This window comes from Schistocerca nitens, chromosome 12, assembly GCF_023898315.1.
Source record: "Schistocerca nitens isolate TAMUIC-IGC-003100 chromosome 12, iqSchNite1.1, whole genome shotgun sequence".
NCBI classification, from domain to species: domain Eukaryota; kingdom Metazoa; phylum Arthropoda; class Insecta; order Orthoptera; family Acrididae; genus Schistocerca; species Schistocerca nitens.
The window spans coordinates 35,249,547-35,269,906 of record NC_064625.1 but is presented as its reverse complement, the minus strand read 5'-3'; the positions used below and the strand labels follow the sequence as shown (position 1 = coordinate 35,269,906).

General features: G+C 42.0%; 1 protein-coding gene across 5 annotated transcripts in view; it reads left to right on the top strand.

The window, feature by feature from the left end:
- Positions 1-20,360, top strand: part of LOC126214844 (uncharacterized) — a 99,746-nt gene that overhangs the window by 15,438 nt on the left and 63,948 nt on the right. For 4 of the 5 annotated variants that reach the window (XR_007542071.1, XM_049941474.1, XM_049941475.1 and 1 more), the window contains one exon: positions 15,565-15,733. Coding sequence is in view for 4 of the 5 variants with exons in the window: in XM_049941474.1 (XP_049797431.1) it covers positions 15,565-15,733 (169 nt within the window). In the remaining variant the exon portion in view is untranslated. Of the gene's footprint in view, positions 1-8,062; positions 8,216-15,564; positions 15,734-20,360 lie in introns of those variants that run through there. The other variant, XM_049941477.1, reaches the window with a different exon arrangement.

Sequence of the window (20,360 nt, the reverse complement as noted above, 5' to 3'; positions counted from 1 at the left end):
CGCATGGAACTTCACGATAGCACTGATGATGGTTCTCGGACTGACAATGGCGTTGGGTGTGCCTTCTTCATTGCACCAACATTTTTGAGTATCTGCTTCTGGACCACTGCTCAGTATTTCCAGCAAAGTTCTTTGCCCTGTATTAGGCCATGCAGTACATCTGGAGATAGGCTTTTCAATTGTCATCTGCTCTGACTCTCTCAGTGCCCTTCAGAGCCTCTGTGCACTGTACACTCTCCATCCCTTAGTGTAACAGAACCAGGAATGCGTCACTTACTCACTCTTGATGGAGCTACTGTGATGTTTATGTGGGTCCCTGTTCACGTCTGTCTGACAGGTAACTGGGTTGCCTACACTGCTGCCAAGGCTGCAGTCTTTGTACCTCGGCCTGCTAGTTCTTCCATCCTCCGATGATCTCTGTGTTGCTGTCTGTCAGCAGGAGCTGTCACTTTGGCAACACCACTGGTCCTTCCTTCATGGGAACAAGCTCCGTGGAATTAAACAATTAAACCTCTCCCAACAGCTTCAACGACCTCTTCTTGGTCCTCTCACCCCGAGATCATTTTAGCTAGATAGTGTATTGGGCACTGTCTTTTTTTAGCTGTCGCCATTTGTTAAGTGATGATCCCCCACCATCTTTTGCTCATTGCCCTCAACCTTGGACGGTTTGCTATTTTCTGATGAAATGCCCTTTATACTACTTACGATCTCATTTATGTTTGCCATCTGAGTTATCAGCCATTTTAGTGAATGACATGCAGTCTGTCGACCACATTTTACTTTCTATCCATCAAAGCAATATGGTGCAGGACATTTAATCTTTAGTTCAGGACCTCTGTTGTCTCTATGGCATATTTTGTGGACCTTTCTTCAAGCCCCTGGTTTAGCTGTCTTCCCTTCCGTCAACTGGACTTAATGTGTAGCTTTTTTTGTTGTATTCTCTGTAGCTGCTTGTATCTCGTCTTGTTGTCTCTGTATAGCTGTACAATGGGAAGCAAGGAGAGGAGGTCAGTTATCCCGGTTCTGTAACACGAACTGTGTGCAATTAATAACTGGGTTCTTTATTCATAGACAAAGAGCTACTTAACTTAAGTTTCTGTGTGCTGTGGTACAAGCCCTCTTCTGTAAAGTCCATGTAGCCTCAATGCTGTTGAAGTAGAAGTCCATTATGATCACTATAGGGTTGCTATGTGCTGCCTGTCTTTGTATTAGAGGCTAAGTCTGCGGCTCCATCTCGGTGACACACTGGAACTCTCACGGCATACAGACTCAAACTAACTGACTTAGCACACTCAAACTAACTGGCTAAACTGGCCATCCAGTCTGCGGCAGCGATCCTAAGTACTGGCAGCTGAGAGGGCGTTGGCGGCGTGTTTCCAGTGAGTCTTGTCGTTGGCCTCTGTCGATACTCTTGTAACCTCTATGACTAATGGTGTGCTGGCACACTCCTTTTTTTTGTCTTTGTGTTCTATGGTTCTGACATGGATGCATATGACCCTAGTTTTTCTGCGCACTAAAAAAAAAAAAAACGAAACACCTAGGCTGCAGCATTAGACGGATTGAGGAGTAGCTGTAAATTTGTCACTAGTACCCATTACAAATCCAATGCTGATCACATAGCTAATGTGTGATGTTATTATTCATCTGGCCCCAATAGGGAAGTCCCTGAAAAAACACTTAAGTATGAGAATCCAACACTTGCAGATGTGCTCAATATTACACAGTTCTTTGAAGTGTCACGGGCTGCGGGCAATGAGATTGTTACATGGGGGGAGGTATTGGAAGTTGCTCAGTCAACGCCTCTTAGGCACACTGAGTTTTCAGGATGATAGGAAAGCTGCTGCAGCAGTACAACCTTTGACTCAGCATCACATAGGGCAGCGTTGGTTACAGCCACAGCAACAGGCCATGTCACAACTACAGCTGCATGCCCCCATCTGTCTTGCTTGTACTGCTTCATCCGACATGAGTGTGCTGCATGCCCTACGCACTGGGATGTTTGCAACAAGTGTCGAAAGAAAGGCCACATTACAATGCTGTGTAACTCCGCTTAAAATGTAGTGGACGCACTAGTACCAACGGACATGAACATTATCTCTACAATGGCTTTCTCCCTGAACAAATTGTTTATTGACTTATAACAGTATGAGAGAAGGAAAGTTGCTACTCACCATATAGCGGAGATGCTGAACCGCGATAGGCACAATAAAAAGATTCACACAGTCATAGCTTTCGGCCATTAATGTCATTGTCAGCAGTAGACACACATACACACACACGCACACACACACTCACTCACACAAGTGCAACTTGCACACACATCTGCAGTCTGAGAGAGCTGAAACTACACTGCAAGCGGCAGTACCAGTGCATGATGGGAGTGGTGACTGGGTGGGGGTAAGGAGGAGGCTGGGGCGGGGAGGGGGAGGGATAGTATGGTGGGAGTGGCGGACAGTGAAGTGTTGCTGTTTAGACGGAGGGCAGGAGAAAAGCTGGGGAGGGGGGAGGGGGTAGGTAACGGAAAGGAGAGAAACAAAAATAAAAGAAATTAAAAGACTGGATGTGGCAGTGAAATGACGGCTGTGTAGTGCTGGAATGGGAACAGGGAGGGGGCTGGATGGGTGAGGACAGTGACTAACGAAGGTTGTGGCCAGGAGGGTTACGGGAACGTAGGATTTATTGCAGGGAAAGTTCCCACCTGTGCAATTCAGAAAAGCTGGTGTTGGTGGGAAGGATCCATATGGCACAGGCGGTGAAGCAGTCATTGAGATGAGGGTATCAGTATTTGGCACAGTGATCCCATTCCAGCAGGATCTCCAGTCACTACTCAAATCCTTGGGCCCATCCCAGAACCTCTCCCCAGAGTCCATCTCTCTACTTAACCCTACCACTCCCTGCACTCCCACCTACATGCTTCCTAAAGTGCATAAACCCAACCACCCAGGACGCCCCATTGTGGCCAGTTACTGTGCCCCCACTGAGAGACTCTCTGCTCTCGTAGACCAACACCTTCAACCTATTACCTGGAACCTAACCTCCTATATAAAAGATACCAACCATTTCCTCAACCGACTCTCCACAGTTCCTCTCCCTTTATCACAGGTACCCTACTCATCACTATTCATGCCACCTCCCTGTACACTAACATTCCTAATGCCCATGGCCTTACTGCTATCGAACACTACCTTTCCAGATGCCCTATGAATTCCAAACCAACAATCTCCTTCCTAGTCTCCATGACCAACTATATCCTCACCCACAATTACTTCTCCTTTGAAGGCATTACGTACAAACAAATCCGCGGTATGGCTATGGGCACCCACATGGCACCATCATATGCTAACCCATTCATGGGCCATCTAGAGGAATTCTTCCTAAAAACCCAGAATCCTAAACCCCTCACCTGGTTCAGATTCATTGATGACATCTTTGCTATCTGGATTGAAGGTGAGGACACCTTATTCACATTCCTCCAGAACCTCAACAACTTCTCCCCCATTTGCTTCACCTGGTCCTACTCAACCCAACAAGCCACCTTGCTAGATGTTGACCTCCGCCTCAGAGATGGCCACATCAGTACCTCCGTCCATATCAAACCTACTAACCACCAGCAATAACTCCACTTCGACAGCTGCCACTGGTTTCATACCAAGAAGTCCCTTCCGTACAGACTAGCCACACATGGTCGTCGCATCTGCAGTGACAAGCAGTCCCCCTCTAAATATACCGAGTGTCTCACTGAAGCCTTCACTGACCATAATTATCCTCCCATCCTTGTACAAAAACAAATCTCCCGTGCCTTATCTTCCCAGTCTCCAGTCTCCCACCACCTCCCAAAGTCCCACAGTCTGGCCACAGAGGGGCATTCCCCTCGTAGCTCAGTACCATCCAGGACTGGAGCAACAGAATTACACTCTCCGCCAGGGTTTTGACTACCTCTCGTCATGCCCTGAAATGAGAAATGTCCTGCCCACTATCCTTGCCACCCCTCCTACCGTGGTATACCGCTGTCCACCGAACCTGCAAAATATACTCGTCCATCCTTACACAACCCCTGCTCCCAATCCCTAACCTCATGGCTCACACCCCTGTAATAGACCTAGATGCAAGACCTGTCCCATACATCCTTCTACCACCACCTACTCCAGTCCGGTCACTAACATTACCTATCACATCAAGGGCAGGGCTACTTGTGAAACCAGTCATGTGATCTACAAGCTAAGCTGCAGCATTCTATGTAGGCACGACAACCAACAAGCTGTCTGTCCGCATGAACGGCCTCCGACAAACTGTGGCCAAAAACCAAGTGGACCACCCTGTAGCTGAAAATGCTGCCAAACATGATACCCCTCATCTCAGTGACTGCTTCCAGCCTGTGCCATATGGATCCTTCCCACCAAAACCAGCTTTTCTGAATTGCGCAGGTGGGAACTTTCCCTGCAATACATCCTACGTCCCTGTAACCCTCCTGGGGTCAACCTTTGTTAATCACTGTCCTCACCCATCCAGCCCCCTCCCTGTATCCATTCCAGCACTACACAGCCGTCATTTCACTGCCACATCGAGTCTTTTAATTTCTTTTATTTTTATGTCCCTCCTTTCTGTTACTTACCCCCTCCCCCCCTCCGCATCTTCTCTCCTACCCTCCATCTAAACTGCAACACTTCACTGTCCGCCACTCCCACCATACTATCCCTCCCCCTCCCCGCCCCAGCCTCCTCCTTACCCCCACCCAGTCGCCACTCCCATCATGCACTGGTGCTGCCGCTCGCAGTGTAGTTTCAGCTCTCTGACTGCAGATGTGTGTGCAAGTTGCACTTGTGTGTGTGTGTGTGTGTGTGTGTGTGTGTGTGTGTGTGTGTGTGTGTGTGTGTCTACTGCTGACAAAGGCCTTAATGGCCAAAAGCTATGATTGTGTGATCTTTTTATTGTGGCTATCACGGCTCATCATCTCCGCTATATGGTGAGTAGCAACTTTCCTTCTTTCGTATTGTTACATTACATCCTGGATTTTCCATAGTTTATTGACTTGTGTGTGTTTAATAAACTGCAGAAAATGCAAGTAGACACAGAGCTGCAGTGACCTTAGTGAATGCATAAACGTACATGGACTTGGTCTCCCCTCCCCTCCCACAGGTTTCACGGAAGTTGGTTAGCTACAATAAACAGCAGATTCCGGCTCTATGTCACTTCTCCGCTCCTGTCTCTTGCAAATTTGTTGTTCACCCTTTCACCTACGTTGTGGATAATCTCACATACCTCAGATCTTTTCGGGTTAGATGCATTTAATGCTTTCTGTTTCTCCATTGCCAATGAGGTAAATTTAGTGCCGGATCGAGTTCTGTATCAGCAATCAGATTCCCCCAGCTCGGAGTTCACATCTCGGTTTTTTCCTGGTTGTGCTAGCAGTTTTCAGCCTACATTTCCATAAGAGTTCGTCCGTCCTAGTTTTTTTCAGGCGCGTCAGTTGCCTGTCGCGTTGTGTGACTCTGTCAGTGCTGAAGTAGACTGTGTGATGTTGCTTGATGTAATTTGACCTAGTTCTTCCAGTGAATTGGTTATACCACTGGTCATTGTTAAATAACGGATGGATAAGCTTCGCCTCTGCAGCTACTTCTGTGCCTGATTAATGCTGAGTCCTTGATAGATACACACCCTTTGCCCTACCCTAATGAGTTGCTCACAAAATTGTCAGGCGGCCACTACTTTTCCAAGACCGATTTGTCAGAAGCTTGCCTCCAGCTCCCCTTGGATGAGGCCACCCGGCGTCTTCTCATTGTCAATACATATTTCTGCCTATACCAATATCAATGCTTGCCTTCTGGTGCTGCTAGTGTGCCTGCAATTTTTTAGCATTTTTTAGAACAGCTGACAGCCTATGTGTCGGACTGCATCAGTTACTTCAACAACATTGTTGTTTCACGTTTTTCCATTGAAGACCACCTTAGAAATCTCAGATCGTTGTTTTCTGTTTGTAGTCTGTGGTTCTGAAGTGCAATCTCGCCAAATCTCAATTTTTTCAGCCATCAATTGAGTACATAGGTTTTGAGGTTTCTCGAACAGGAGTGAAGCCTTTGAGTCACCATATTGACATAATTACGGCTTTGCTGCGGTCAGCCTCCATTAAGAAACTGCAGATGTTTCTAGGTAAAATTGCATACTACTGTAAGTTTTTGCCCTATGCATCTACTGTTGCCCAAAAATATGCCTTTTTTCTGGTCCCCCATTTGTGAAGCAGTGTTTGCTTTGCTTAAATCTAAGCTTCAATCAGTCCTGTGTCTGGCCACTTTTCAGCCAGGTCAGCATCTTGCATTGGCTACAGATGCCTCTCAGCAAGGCCTTGGCATGATGTAGGCACACAAATATGTGGATAGGTCTGAATGACCCATTGCTTGTGCTTCTAAGACTTTAATTCCTGCCTAGCAACAGTATTCTTATATTGGAAAGGAGAATTTAGCGATTGTATTTCGTCTTCAAGAAATTTCACGTGTTCTTGTATGGTTCTAAGTTCCATTTAATCATGGATCAGAAGCCATTGGTCGCTCTTTTTAACCTTTCAGCTTCTGTGCCAGACAAGACAGTGCATCGTTTGCTGTGGTGGGCTCTCTTCCACTCCCGTTATCATTATCAGATCCATTTCCGGCAGACAGTGCAGTACACTAACACAAATGCCTTATCTCACCTTCTAATCAGGCTGGACCCAGCATTCAGTCAGGACGAATTGCTTTGTTTCTATTTAGATACTGAGAACCTGAGCATGGATGATGGTTTTCCCATCACTAGTGTCATGACAGCATCGGCCATTGCTGCGGGTCTTGTACTTAGTTGGGTCGTCTCTTTTGTGTAACATGGTTGGTCAGAAAAACACCCAGGCAGTATCTAGAATCCCTTGCATAATTACTTCTCTCTCCAGTACCACCTTGCTGTGTTTCATGGGGTTCTTTTGCTAGCTATGGAGGACGCAGCTCCCCGTGTTGTACTGTGGCTTCGGCATGTCGGTCATTGGGGGATCTCTCACACCAAAAGTCTGGCCCGCCAGCATGTGTATTGGCCAGGCATAGATGGGGAAATTACACAGCTTATCACCATTTGCATTCACTGCGTTCAGCAACAGACGGCCCCACAGGCGTGTTTTTCCTGCTGGCCAGTGTTGCAGCACCTGCGGCAGCATCTACATGTCAATTTTGCTGGGCCCTTTCTAAATCACTATTGGCTCATTGCAGTGGACACTTCTTCAAACTTACCCTATGTAGCACGTTGTCCATCTGCATATGCAGCAGCCACTATTTCGGTCCCGTCTGAGATGTTCGCATTTGAGGGACATCCGTATACCGTGGTTACTGATAACAACCCTCAGTTTTTCTCAAGCATTTGTACCTTTTTGTCAGGTTAATGGTGTTAGCCATCTCACAACACCCCGTTTCATCCTCAGTCAAAAGGTGAGGCCTAACGCATAGTTTGGAGCTTAAAGCTCGGATGTGGAAGTGTGTACCTGGCAGGTACCCTGAAGTTGCTCTAGACTGTTTTTTGAGTTCATACTGTTTAACTCTGATGGGGGACAATGAGCCCGATGGAGCTGCTACATGGGTGCCTACCGTGGACCCTCTTTCACTTACTGCATCTGATGATGCAGTAAGTGAAGGAGGTGTAATATTCTTCAGGACATATAGTTAATCATATCCTAAATGTAGCTAACAGGTACAGGCAGATGTGAATAATTGTAGGTATCTCTTGGCTTAACAGCCTCTTAGGACACAGTACAACATGAAATATTTGTCAGTGTGCATTTCATAATAACAAAGAAGGCTGTTCTTACCGAAATCATATCTATATTAAAAGATAACAGAAAATTTTACTTTGAGTTTCAGAGATGGAGAGACTTGAGGAACTGTGTACTTTAGGATAGTGTTCTATTTCCCATATGTCTCAATGTGTATACCAATGACCAACCTCATCCTCAAAACACTGAACGTTTTCTGTACACTGATGCTCATGCTTTGCGATTTCCAGGAATACTAAATAAAAACAATCAGTTGACACTCAATCCATTGCACTTGACAGTGTACATCTGTTAAATAAGTGTTGGTGGAGGGCAAACTAAACATCACCATAAATTGACTGACACCGCTGATTACAGACTTAGCAGCTATATACCATCTTTAGCTGGTGACGCACCTTCGAGAACCACTATGAGAACTGGATACAACAGATTCAGGCAAGAAAAAATTACTTTGTAAACTTGGCAGTTCCATGTGGGAAGCTGGCCTCACAGTGGTGTGGAGTCATGGTGTTGGACTGTGCTAATCTGCAGCTGAATTTGCTTGCCCCTTGTGGGTTAATTCAGTATGTGCAGAGAAGATTTTCATTGTACTAAATGATGCTTGCAGTGTTATAAACAGATGTCTTCAACCCACGCCAGGTGAAAAATTTTGCTTAGCAGTTGGAATTTCTCTACAAAACATTGGAAGAAAAGTCTGTATTGAGGGAGGATTTAGTAAGTGTTTGATTCTGTTAATGTAGAGTAGGAGACTGACATCACTCATAGGACAATCATGAGAAGACAGCAAAGCAAGCCTTATACTACACTGAAGAGCCAAAGAAACTGCTACACCTGCCTAATATCATGCAAGGCCCCTCAGGCACACAGAAGTGCTGCAACATGACCTGGCATGGACTCGACTAATGTGTGAAGTAGTGCTGGAGGCAATTGACACCATGAATCCAGCAGGGCTGATCATAAATCCGGAAGAGTACGAGGGGGTAGAGATCTCTTATAAACAGTATGTTGCAAGGCATCCCAGATATGGTCAGTAGTGTTCGTGTCTGGGGAGTCTGGAGGCCAGTGGAAGTATTTAACTCAGAATTGTGTCCGCAGGAATGCACATTGGACATGAATGGATGCAGATGATCAGATAGGATGCTTACATACATGTCACATGTCAGTCATATCTAGACTTACCAGGGGTCCCATACCATTCCAACTGCACATGCCCAAACCATTACAGAGCCTCCACCAGCTTGAATAGTCCCCTGCTGACATGCAGGTTCCATGGATTCTTGAGGTTGTCTCTATACCCGTACACATCCATTTGCTCGATAACATTTGAAAAAGAGACTTGACCGACCAGGCAACATGTTTCTAGTCATCAACAGTCCAATGGCAGTGTCGATGGGCCCAGGCGAGGCATAAAGCTTTGTGTTGTGCAGTCGTCAAGGGTACACAGGTGGGCCTTCAGTTCCAAAAGCCCATATCGATGATGTTTCATTGAATGGTTCACACTGACGCTTATTGATGGCCCAACATCGAAATCTGCAGCAATTTGGGAAGGGTTACACTTATGTCACATTGAATGATTCTCTTCAGTCATCATTGGTCCCTTTCTTGCAGGATCTTTTTCCGTCCGCAGCGATGTCAGAGATTTGATGAGAGGAGGCAATGGATGTAGAAAAGCAGGATGAGGAGACGGCCAGAGAGATGGAGGGGGGAGGAGCAGGAGGTGGGTCGAGGTAGGTGGGAGGAGGGGATGGCCAGAGATGTGGTGGGAAATGGACATAGGGAGATTGGAAGGAGTATATAGATGGTGGAGGGGCAGATGGGCGGCGATACAGGGCTAGCAGATAAGAGGCAAGGTTAGGGAGGGAGGGAGGTGCAGAGGTGATGGGGAGAATGGGATCAGGAGGAGGTGGGCAGAGAGATGGGTGGAAGAGATAAGCAGATACGCAGTGATGATAGGGAGTCAGGAGGAGATGGGGAGATAGGGAAAGTGGTGGCGGGAAGGAATGGGCAGACACAGGGGTAAGGGGGAAAGAGGAAATGAACAGTGGGAGGGGGAAAGGAAGGACAGAGAAATGGTGGAGAGGGGGGGGGGGAGATGGGCAATATATATGTCAAGTGTGTTTGCGGGTGAAACCATGGGAAATTAGCTAGTAATTAATGAAGTAATTACAGGGTACCTGCAGAATAGGTGTTGGAAAGCTTTTGTCTACTTCGGGGGAAAAAAAAAAATAAATGAATAAAAAAATAAATACGTGCATTTTGTAGCACAAATCTTTCTGAAGAGTTGGACATATAAAACACATGTATTTGAGGAAATATAAGACCTTATTTGCTCTTGTGGCTTCTTTCCTGATCCCAGTTGACCAATTTGACATCCTATCCACCTTAAAAAAATTGACAGTTAATACTGGGTGGGATTATTTGTAACTGTGGTAAAAAGAGCTATTCAGAAAATTTGCACTCTTTATTGGCTATTAGTTAGTAACTTTCTCTTTCGTGTGACATAAAATTAAATATAGGAAACATAAAACCAGTAAGACAAGAGACAAGCAAGACAGCACACAGTTTTTTCAGTCCTTGGGTCCCAGCATTTTTTTCTCTCTAATCTTGCTACAGCTTTACATAGCATGCTTTCCTTTCTGCAAAAGTCTATTACCTTATCACAGTTCGTCAAAGATTTTACTACATGAAAAATCAAAATCTTGTAGTCTAATACTGAAAAAGCTGTTAATTTGAATGTGTGGTTTCTCGATTTGATTACGTCTATTTTGTCACTGTCTGCTAGATAAAATGAAATAGGCCTTTCTAATATTGCAGCGGTTGTAGCACACACCAAATAAGTTAGATTGTTTTGGCCCAGATGATCATTTTTATCTACCTCATTTACATAAATAACAAGACAGAATATAATTCACAAAGTATCAATATCAAATGCCTATTAGGCATACTATAAGCAAAAGGTTTAATGTTAGGAAATAGTTTCACATTTCATTCATACATTCCAGTTCTCAAGCATGAGATCTGAAAGTAGTAGTATGGAATCTTTATATAAATTTGGACTCATCATATTCTTCCTTATAATTTGTGTGATGTCCCCGTTTCTTTTCCTTCCTCATTCTAACAATCTTGTCATCACTAATTTTGTAACTGTTCCTGACACTGTTAAAACTTATTCTCTGGTTAGCTTCACTAATCTTGCCAGTTCCAGTTTAGTTATCAAGCATTTATTCTCCGGTTAGGCATTATGACATGTTCATACAACGCATTTTCTGCACTATTCCGAGAGCAGAATTTAAACAGCTGCTAACTGGGGAATGTACAACTGGCCCTTGGTAATGTAATGATCTGGGAAAAATTTTCCATCAAAATTTCGTTTTCTTGGATACACCGTAATCTTTCTTACTTGTAATTCCCGTTAGTCATTTATTTCCACTCTGATAGTCTGACTCTATGGATTTTGCCAATAATTATAACAACAACATTATTATTATTATTATTATTATTATTTCTAGATGCGATGGGGATTCCCTTAGCAGACACATCATGTACACTATGCATGCATTCAAAAGGCAACTTATGATTTGTTCAGAAATCAACTTAGAATGTGATCAGAAATGTTGAAAAACCAACAGGGATTTGTTTCAAAATCATATGAATAATCAATATACCAACGTGTGATGGATGCTAGGTGCTTTGTGAAACAAGGTTATTCTCTTCAAGAATATGAATCTGGCACCCCCTGAAATTACTGCTCGGGGCAGATACCCCGGTTTGCCTCCTCCCAGATCCAGGCTTGATGGGGTGTTACATTCTTGTTATAAGTTTTATGATATTGCAGACAATCTGAAATTTAATACAGATATTTTTCAAAGTGCTTTTCTTCTGCAGTTCTTCAGTTCTGAACTTTAATCTCGCTGAGAATTTGTCATTCTGGATGATGCTGTTCTTGGATCAAATGTGCTGCTTAAGCATGTCTCAATAGCAACCTCTCTTTCCTTTCCCTTGTTGACTAAGTTTCCAAATTAATTTTAGCCACCTGTCATTAGCCATTATTATTAGATGGTCGAGCTTTGGTTTTATTAGATCAGTTATCATCTTGCTTGATCCCATATTCTCTTATTTCATTACTCTTCATATGCTCTTTCCTTGAAATGCAGTGTGTTTACATACATATGTAGCAGTACTATCAACAATGATTTTCTTCATACTTTTTGTTATATTGCTATTCCAGAAAAGTGCTCTTTTTTGTTACAATTAACTGTTGCAGTATTTCTGTTTATATCAAAAGTTCTTCTGCTATTGGATGACAGTAGTACTCTCAAGTATGTGACTCCGATGCATCCTTTGATTTACGTCAATTCATGATTGGATCTACTAAATTTTTGTTGCAAAGCATTATATTTTATTCTCTGAATGTTAAGGTATATCCTCAGACTCCCAGTACAGCACACAATTTTAATGTGTTAGGAAACACAAAATCAAATAGGGGTAATGCAGGAGTAGGTTTAATAATGAATAAAAAATAGGAGTGCAGGTAACCTACTACAAACAGCATAGTGAATGCATTATTGTGGCCAAGATAGACATGAAGCCCACACCTACTACAGTAGTACAAGTATCTATGCCAACTAGCTCTGCAGATGATGAAGAAATTGATGAAATGTATGAAGAGATAAAAGAAATTATTCAGGTAGTGAAGGGAGACGAAAATTTAATGGTCATGGGTGACTGGAATTCGAGAGGAAAAGGGAGAGAAGGAAACATAGTAGGTGAATATGGGTTGGGGGTAAGAAATGAAAGAGGAAGCCATCTGGTAGAATTTTGTACAGAGCATAACTTAATTATAGCTAAGACTTGGTTCAAGAATCATAAAAGAAGATTGTATACATGGAAGAATCCTGGAGATACTGGAAGGTATCAGATAGATTACATAATGGTAAGACAGAGATTTAGGAACCAGGTTTTAAATTGTAAGTCATTTCCAGGGGCAGATGTGGACTCTGACCACAATCTATTGGTTATGAACTGTAGATTAAAACTGAAGAAACTGCAAAAAGGTGGGAATTTAAGGAGATGGGACCTGGATAAACTGAAAGAACCAGAGGTTGTACAGAGTTTCAGGGAGAGCATAAGGGAACAATTGACAGAAATGGGGGAAAGAAATACAGTAGAAGAAGAATGGGTAACTTTGAGGGATGAAGTAGTGAAGGCAGCAGAGGATCAAGTAGGTAAAAAGACGAGGGCTAGTAGAAATCCTTGGGTAACAGAAGAAATATTGAATTTAATTGATGAAAGGAGAATATATAAAAATGCAGGCATAAAGGAATACAAACGTCTCAAAAATGAGATTGACAGGAAGTGCAAAATGGCTAAGCAGGGATGGCTAGAGGACGAATGTAAGGAAGTAGAGGCTTATCTCACTAGGGGTAAGATAGATACTACCTACAGGAAAATTAAAGAGACCTTTGGAGAAAAGAGAACCACTTGTATGAATATCAAGAGCTCAGATGGAAAACCAGTTCTAAGCAAATCAGGGAAAGCAGAAAGGTGGAAGGAGTATGTAGAGGGTCTATACAAGGGCGATGTACTTGAGGACAATATTATGGAAATGGAAGAGAATGTAGATGAAGATAAAATGGGAGATACAATTCTGTGTGAAGGGTTTGACAAAGTACTGAAAGACCTATGTCAAAACAGGGCCCCAGGTGTAGACAACATTCCATTAGAACTACTGATAGCCTTGGGAGAGCCAGCCCTGACAAAACTCTACCATCTGGTGAGCAAGATGTATGATACAGGCGAAATACCCTCAGACTTCAAGAAGAATATAATAATTCCAATCCCAAAGAAAACAGGTGTTGACAGATGTGAAAATTACCGAACTATCAGTTTAATAAGTCACAGCTGCAAAATACTTACACGAATTCTTTACAGACGAATGGAAAAACTGGTAGAAGCGGACCTCGGGGAAGATCAGTTTGGATTCCATAGAAATATTAGAACACATGAGGCAATACTGACCTTACGACTTATCTTAGAAGAAAGATTAAGGAAAGGCTAACCTACATTTCTTCTAACATTTGTAGACCTAGAGAAAGCTTTTGACAGTGTTGACTGGAATACTCTCTTTCAAATTCTGAAGGTGGCAGGGGTAAAATACAGGGAGCGAAAGGCTATTTACAATTTGTACAGAAACCAGATGGCAGTTATAAGAGTCGAGGGGCATGAAAGGGAAGCAGTGGTTGGGAAAGGAGTGAGACAGGGTTGTAGCCTCTCCCTGATGTTATTCGATCTGTATTTTGAGCAAGCAGTAAAGAAAACAAAAGAAAAATTCGGAGTAGGTATTAAAATCTATGGAGAAGAAAGAAAAACTTTGAAGTTCGCCGATGACATTGTAATTCTGTCAGAGACAGCAAAGGACTTAGAAGAGCAGTTGAATGGAATAGACAGTGTCTTGAAAGCAGGATATAAGATGAACATCAACAAAAGCAAAACGAGGATAATGGAATGTAGTCGAATTAAGTCGAGTGATGCTGAGGGAATTAGATTGGGAAATGAGATACTTAAAGTAGGAAAGGAGTTTTGCTATTTGGGGAGCAAAACAACTGATGATGGTCGAAGTAGAGAAGATATAAAATGTAGACTGGCAATGGCGAGGAAAGCGTTTCTGAAGAAGAGAAATTTGTGAATATTGAGTATAGATTTAAGTGTCAGGAAGTCCTTTCTGAAAGTATTTGTGTGGAGTGTAGCCATGTATGGAAGTGAAAGATGGACGATAATTAGTTTGGACAAGAAGAGAATAGAGGCTTTCGAAATGTGGTGCTACAGAAGAATGCTGAAGATTAGATGGGTAGATCACATAACTAATGAGGAGGTATTGAATAGAATTGGGGAGAAGAGGAGTTTGTGGCACAACTTGACAAGAAGAAGGGACCGGTTGGCAGGACAGCGTGGAGAGTAAAAATCATAGAGGGAGACCAAGAGATGAATACACTAAGCAGATCCAGAAGGATGTAGGTTGCAGTACGTACTAGGAGATGAAGCAGCTTGCACAGGATAGGGTAGCATGGAGAGCTGCATCAAACCAGTCTCAGGACTGAAGACCACAACAACAACAACAACAACAGGAAGTTTTAAAATTAGTGCACACTCTGCTGCAGAGTGAAAATTGATTCTGGATGTTAATTGTCATTTGTGATTCTTCATATTCCTACATCAGTTGTTGCAGTAGCAGTTGCATTTCCCGTATTTCCAACAACTACAACCTAAACGGTGAGTTGGAGATACAATAAATAAATAAATAAAGTCACAATAAATGATATTCTGTTAAGGTGGTGGGTGCAATGAATAAGGTGGTTATTCAAAATACCTGCAAAATGTAGTGACAAAATTAAAATAATGAAAAACCAAAATAACAACAGTAATGAGGGGGAAGGTTGTGAGACAGAGGGAAGAAGTGCTTGACAGTAAGACTGGTTGCATAATTTGAGCTCATTGCCTTGCTCCACATTTAAATTTTATTGTTGCTCTGCACGAGGTGTTGGTTGCTGTCGGCCATAAAAAATCTTAAGAATTTTGCAAATAACTTCTGTTTGCTATTATTTTATTTGCATTTTAAATTTTTGATTAATCCTGTTACTGTTTCTGTACTGCCAAATTGAATGTGTTTATTTCTCACTTCCTACGAGTGATTTCTTTCTGTTGCCATTTGAAGTAACCTTGAGTTCTGAATGTTAATGTTGTTGCCAATTCCCACCATTTTTGTGCCTATGTTTGTTATTTTTTAGCTCTCACACAAGCGACCAGGAGGCAATACAGACTTTCTGTTATGCCCCAAACCTGCAGAAAATTTGTATGCTGCGCAGTGCCTCATCCCTTTTCTTCCGTGCACTCTACGATAAGTGCCACCGACTCTTAGAACTACGCCTCCATTACACACAGAAGCTCAGCTACTCGGTAAGTGTTACATTCTTTAGATTAAAGTGTTGATGCTTTATACTGAAGGTTATCTTTTGCTGCCAATTTTTACCTTCAAATATTCTTAGGTTTTCAACATGCCAATGGTTACAAAGTTCCAACCATTCCTGGCCTCTACTAGCTTCTTAGCTGATACACAATTTTTTGCCAGAACTTTGTTAGAACCATAACTTTCTGTCTAAAATCTGGTCACCTGTAGAAAGAGGCTGTGGTAGTAACCTGCTGTCTTTCTATGCTTGAGATTTATTAATTGCCCATGGCTCATTACTTTAATTGACTGTGCCTGAATGGTTAGATCCAATAATTGTACAAAGTAATTTTGTCAGATTAATGTTACTCAGTGATTGCTCTGGAAGAGATATATGCAAATTTTCAGAATAGAAATGCTCCAGAACAAGAGGTATTACTTTCATTTTGGTCACAGGGTTTAACAGTAATATTGTGATTGTGGATTAATTCCAGAGATGTTTGGTGGATGGGGAGGGGGAGGGGGAGAGGTGTCAGCAGCAACACACAGTTTATTATAATTTAGACTTGGTGTGCAAAATATTTTCTAAATTCAAGAATCCAGGTAAAAACTGCATATATCCTCAATGCACAAGCTGTTGTTGTTGTGGTGGTCTTCAGTCCAAAGACTGGTTTGATGTAGCTCTCCATGCTACTCAAGCCTCTTCACCTTCAAGTTCAACCTACATCCTTCTGAATCTGCTTACTGCTGTATTCATTTCTTGGTCTCCCTCTGTGAGTTTTACCTCCTCTCTCTCTCTCTCTCTCTCTCTCTCTCTCTCTCTCTCTCTCGCCCCTCCCCCCCCCCCCCCCCCACACACACACACTTCCCTCAACTCAATTAGTGATCCTGTGTTGTCTCAGAAAATATTGTATCAACTGGCCCCTTCTTTTAGTCAAGTTGTGCCTCAAATTTCTTTTCTCCCCAATTTTGTTCAGACCCCCCTCATTAGTTACTTGATCTTCAGCACTCTCCTGCAGCACCACATTTCAATTGTCTATTGTCTTCTTGTGTAAACTGTTTACTATCCCTGTTCCACTTCCATACATGGCTACACTCCAGATACCTTCAGAAAAGACTTTATAACATGTAAGTCTGTATTTGATGATATCAAATGTCTTCTCATTGCCAGTCTGCATTTTATATCCTCTCTACTTTGGCCATCATCAGTTTATTTTGCTGTCAGATGGTAAAACTCATCTACTACTTTCAGTGCCTCATTTCCTAGTGTAATTTCCTCAGCACCATCTATTTTACTTAGACTACATTCCATTATTCTTGTTTTACTTTTGATAATGTTCTTCTTATATCCTCCTTTCAAGACACGGTCCATTCCGTTCAGCTGTTCTGTGAAGTCCTTTGCTGTCTCTGATGGAATTACAATGTCATCGACAAACCTCAGCAATTTTATTTCTTCTTGCTGAACTTTAATTCTTACTCCCCCAAAATGCGCAAGCTTTAATGATAAAAAAAAAACATAAATCCAACAAGTGTAATCGAAATCAGAGCTGTGCACAAAGACTTTACCTTCATACTGCAATATGGATTGCTGTGGCAACAGTTGAGATCAACAGTACACAGATTTGGTGCCATAAACAGGGGGTCATCCTTAATAGTTTGCCACAAGACACGTCTCGTCTTCAACGGTATCCATTTAAAAGAGAGCACTTCTTCTATCTTGACCCTTCTTTGGCGGTTGACTTCAGAGAATGTGCCGATATGCTAGCTTCCGGGTTGTCAACCTAGTTGGCTCTGGAGGCACACTCCTCTCTGTTTGGTCCCTTAACTCCAACAACCAACTAGGAATGACAGGAGAATGTTTCCCTGGTCAGTTTGATTTTGCACGAAGCCCAAGACTGACATTATCTCTATCTTCTCCACCAAGATTGAACTTAATGGCTTTGCTCTCACTTTCTGTCGCAAGAAATGACCATTGTTCAAAATTGTTTATAATATGCAACCAAGAGCTTTATGTCACCAGGTATGCACCATATACCATTTCTCTGTTATCTCCCTTGCTCACATCATTGACAGTTTTTAAAAAAATGCAAAGTTAGTCAAAATGACTGTACAACTTTGGAATGATATAGAAATTTATTGAGATAACTTACTGATTTAGAGATATGTCATTTTGCAGAAAATAACCTCACATTTCAGTTAAAAGTGTCAAATGTCATTTTGATGTGATGTGACTACCATTTGTGATGCAACAAACATCGTGCCAGTAATCAATTTCCTCCCACACTCGTTGCAACATATTGAGCATAACTTGTGCAATGTTAGCATAGAACTGATTTTTGGTAGGGGAGGAACATACATATGGTCGTTAATGAAACACCAGAGAAAGAAATCCAGTGGTGTCAAGTCAGGCATCATGTGGTTAGTCTTTCATGGCCAATCCACTGACCTATGAAGTGATTATTGGTACCTCAAAACTTCTGGGAGGAAATGAGGTGGTGCACTGTCTTGCTGATAGTAAACTACCCCATCTAAGTCATCTTCATTGATCTGTGGAATTAAAAAGTTTTCAAGTATATTCAGATTCACAATACCACTGGCAGTTTGTACACTTTCTACTTGCTAAGGGCGCAAAACACATTGGCTGTGGGGTTGTCATGAACATGTTCCAGGGTTGCATCTGGATTTTTGCTGTCCCATATTCTGCAGTTGTGGGTGTTCACCATGTCAATGATACGAAATGTTGAGTCATTGCTGAAAATTATTGTGTTCAGGAATCTCTTGTCATTCTCTAACCATTGCAGCAATTCTGCACAGAATTCTTCACGAGCATCCTTATCTGCATCACCATCGTGCTGTGCCATTGTGAATCCGTGTTCACCAGTCTTTTTTGGAATTCCAGTCTCACAAGATGCACATCGCATTGATTTTTCTGGACTGGCATAACTCTCCCTAACCTGTTTGACATAATCAACAACACGCAGGTGACCTGATGATTTATCATTTCCAGTATACAACCCATCTCAATAAAGTTCTTGTGACAGGAATACATTGTAGGCCTGTTTGGAGGTTCTTTAGCATATTTGGTGCCAAATTTATGTGGAACGGTTGTTGCAGAATTCATGAAACCAAAACACACAACGAGCATACTCCACGCCAGTGAAAGTAGCCATTTTAAATGTGCACCATGCTGTCGCTCCTGTTGATGGAATGAGGTACTGATGCACTACGTGAATCAAACTCTAAGTCGTTTGTTACAAAGTAACAAATCTATCAATTCTGTAAGTTATCTCAATAAATTTCTATATCATTCCAAAGTGGTAAAGTCCATTTTGACTTGCCCTGTATATTTATCAATAGCCTCAGTATTACACATTCACCTTTTTGGCAATGAAACAAAATATTCATAGCACTACAAGGTATGTTGAGAGGCTTTGGATATAAGTGTGTAAATTCTCCAGTAATTATTGACTTCAAGATGGAATACTTAAGAGTATCTATGCATAAATTATTAACATTTTTTGTTTTAAAATTGTCTGTCCTCAGAGGAGCAAAGCCCCTCGTCTGTAGTAGCCGCTGCACTTATGACAGTAGAAGACACAACAGTAGATGGAAAATTGTGCCTCAAATTATGTTCCAAATTCCGAAAAACGAGATTGACAAGGAAATAATACAGCATAATTTCACATTCAGGTTTCTTCCACTAGTTTTTCTACACATGTGACGTCACATTTCAGGTATAGTGTAGGACCAGTTTTGTAAACAATCGCATAAACATGTTACCCACGATCAACCCAATCTACGATTTATTTCACTTCTTTATGGAGATGACGCTCAATGGAGCTGTATATTGTGGACCACCAGATCAGCTCCTTACAATGTTGGAGGAATTTCTCACTGCTGAAATTCATTGTTGTTAAATTGTTCTTGGGCATTATGAGGCTGCAAACTAATAAAAAAGATTGTAGATTAAACAGCAAACACCTGCGTGTTTGAGCATAATCAAACTGGTTATTGTGTTGCAGATTTTGTAAAATTGACAGAGAGACCATGTGGCAACCGGATTTTTGTAGTTTTTTATATTTATGATACATTAAGTCCAGAACTCTAATACTAATTTCCCAAAGCAGTTTGAAGCAACTCTCAAAAATTCGCGTGAAAATTGCATTTGAAGTTTTCTGAGTGTCTTTAATTTCCCAAAAAGGACGACAATTTTTCGATGGACCAAATAGCTTTGTGGTAGAATGCCTGTCTGCAGGCAGCAAGGATTCAATCCCCAGCTGATGAGAATATTTAATCAATGGCGCATATTCCATGGAGCATGTATAAAGTACATAAAGATGGAAAAAGAAAAAAAAAAAAAAAAAAAAAAAACAAGTTGGGACTGCGCAAGACTGATAATTACTGCTTCTAGTCAGGTAACACCGCTCCCCCCCTCCCCCCACTGCCTCAGTTCATTTCGAATAAATGATTTAAATATAAAATTATGAAATATATGCCAATTAACACATCTGTAGTTTTTATGAAAATTGCAAATGAGTTGAGGGGAAACGCATTAGTATAGTGTGCTTCACTGTGATGTAAGTTATTGTTTTCAGAGTTTAATAATGCTTATCACTCTGGCTCAAGTGAGATCACGTC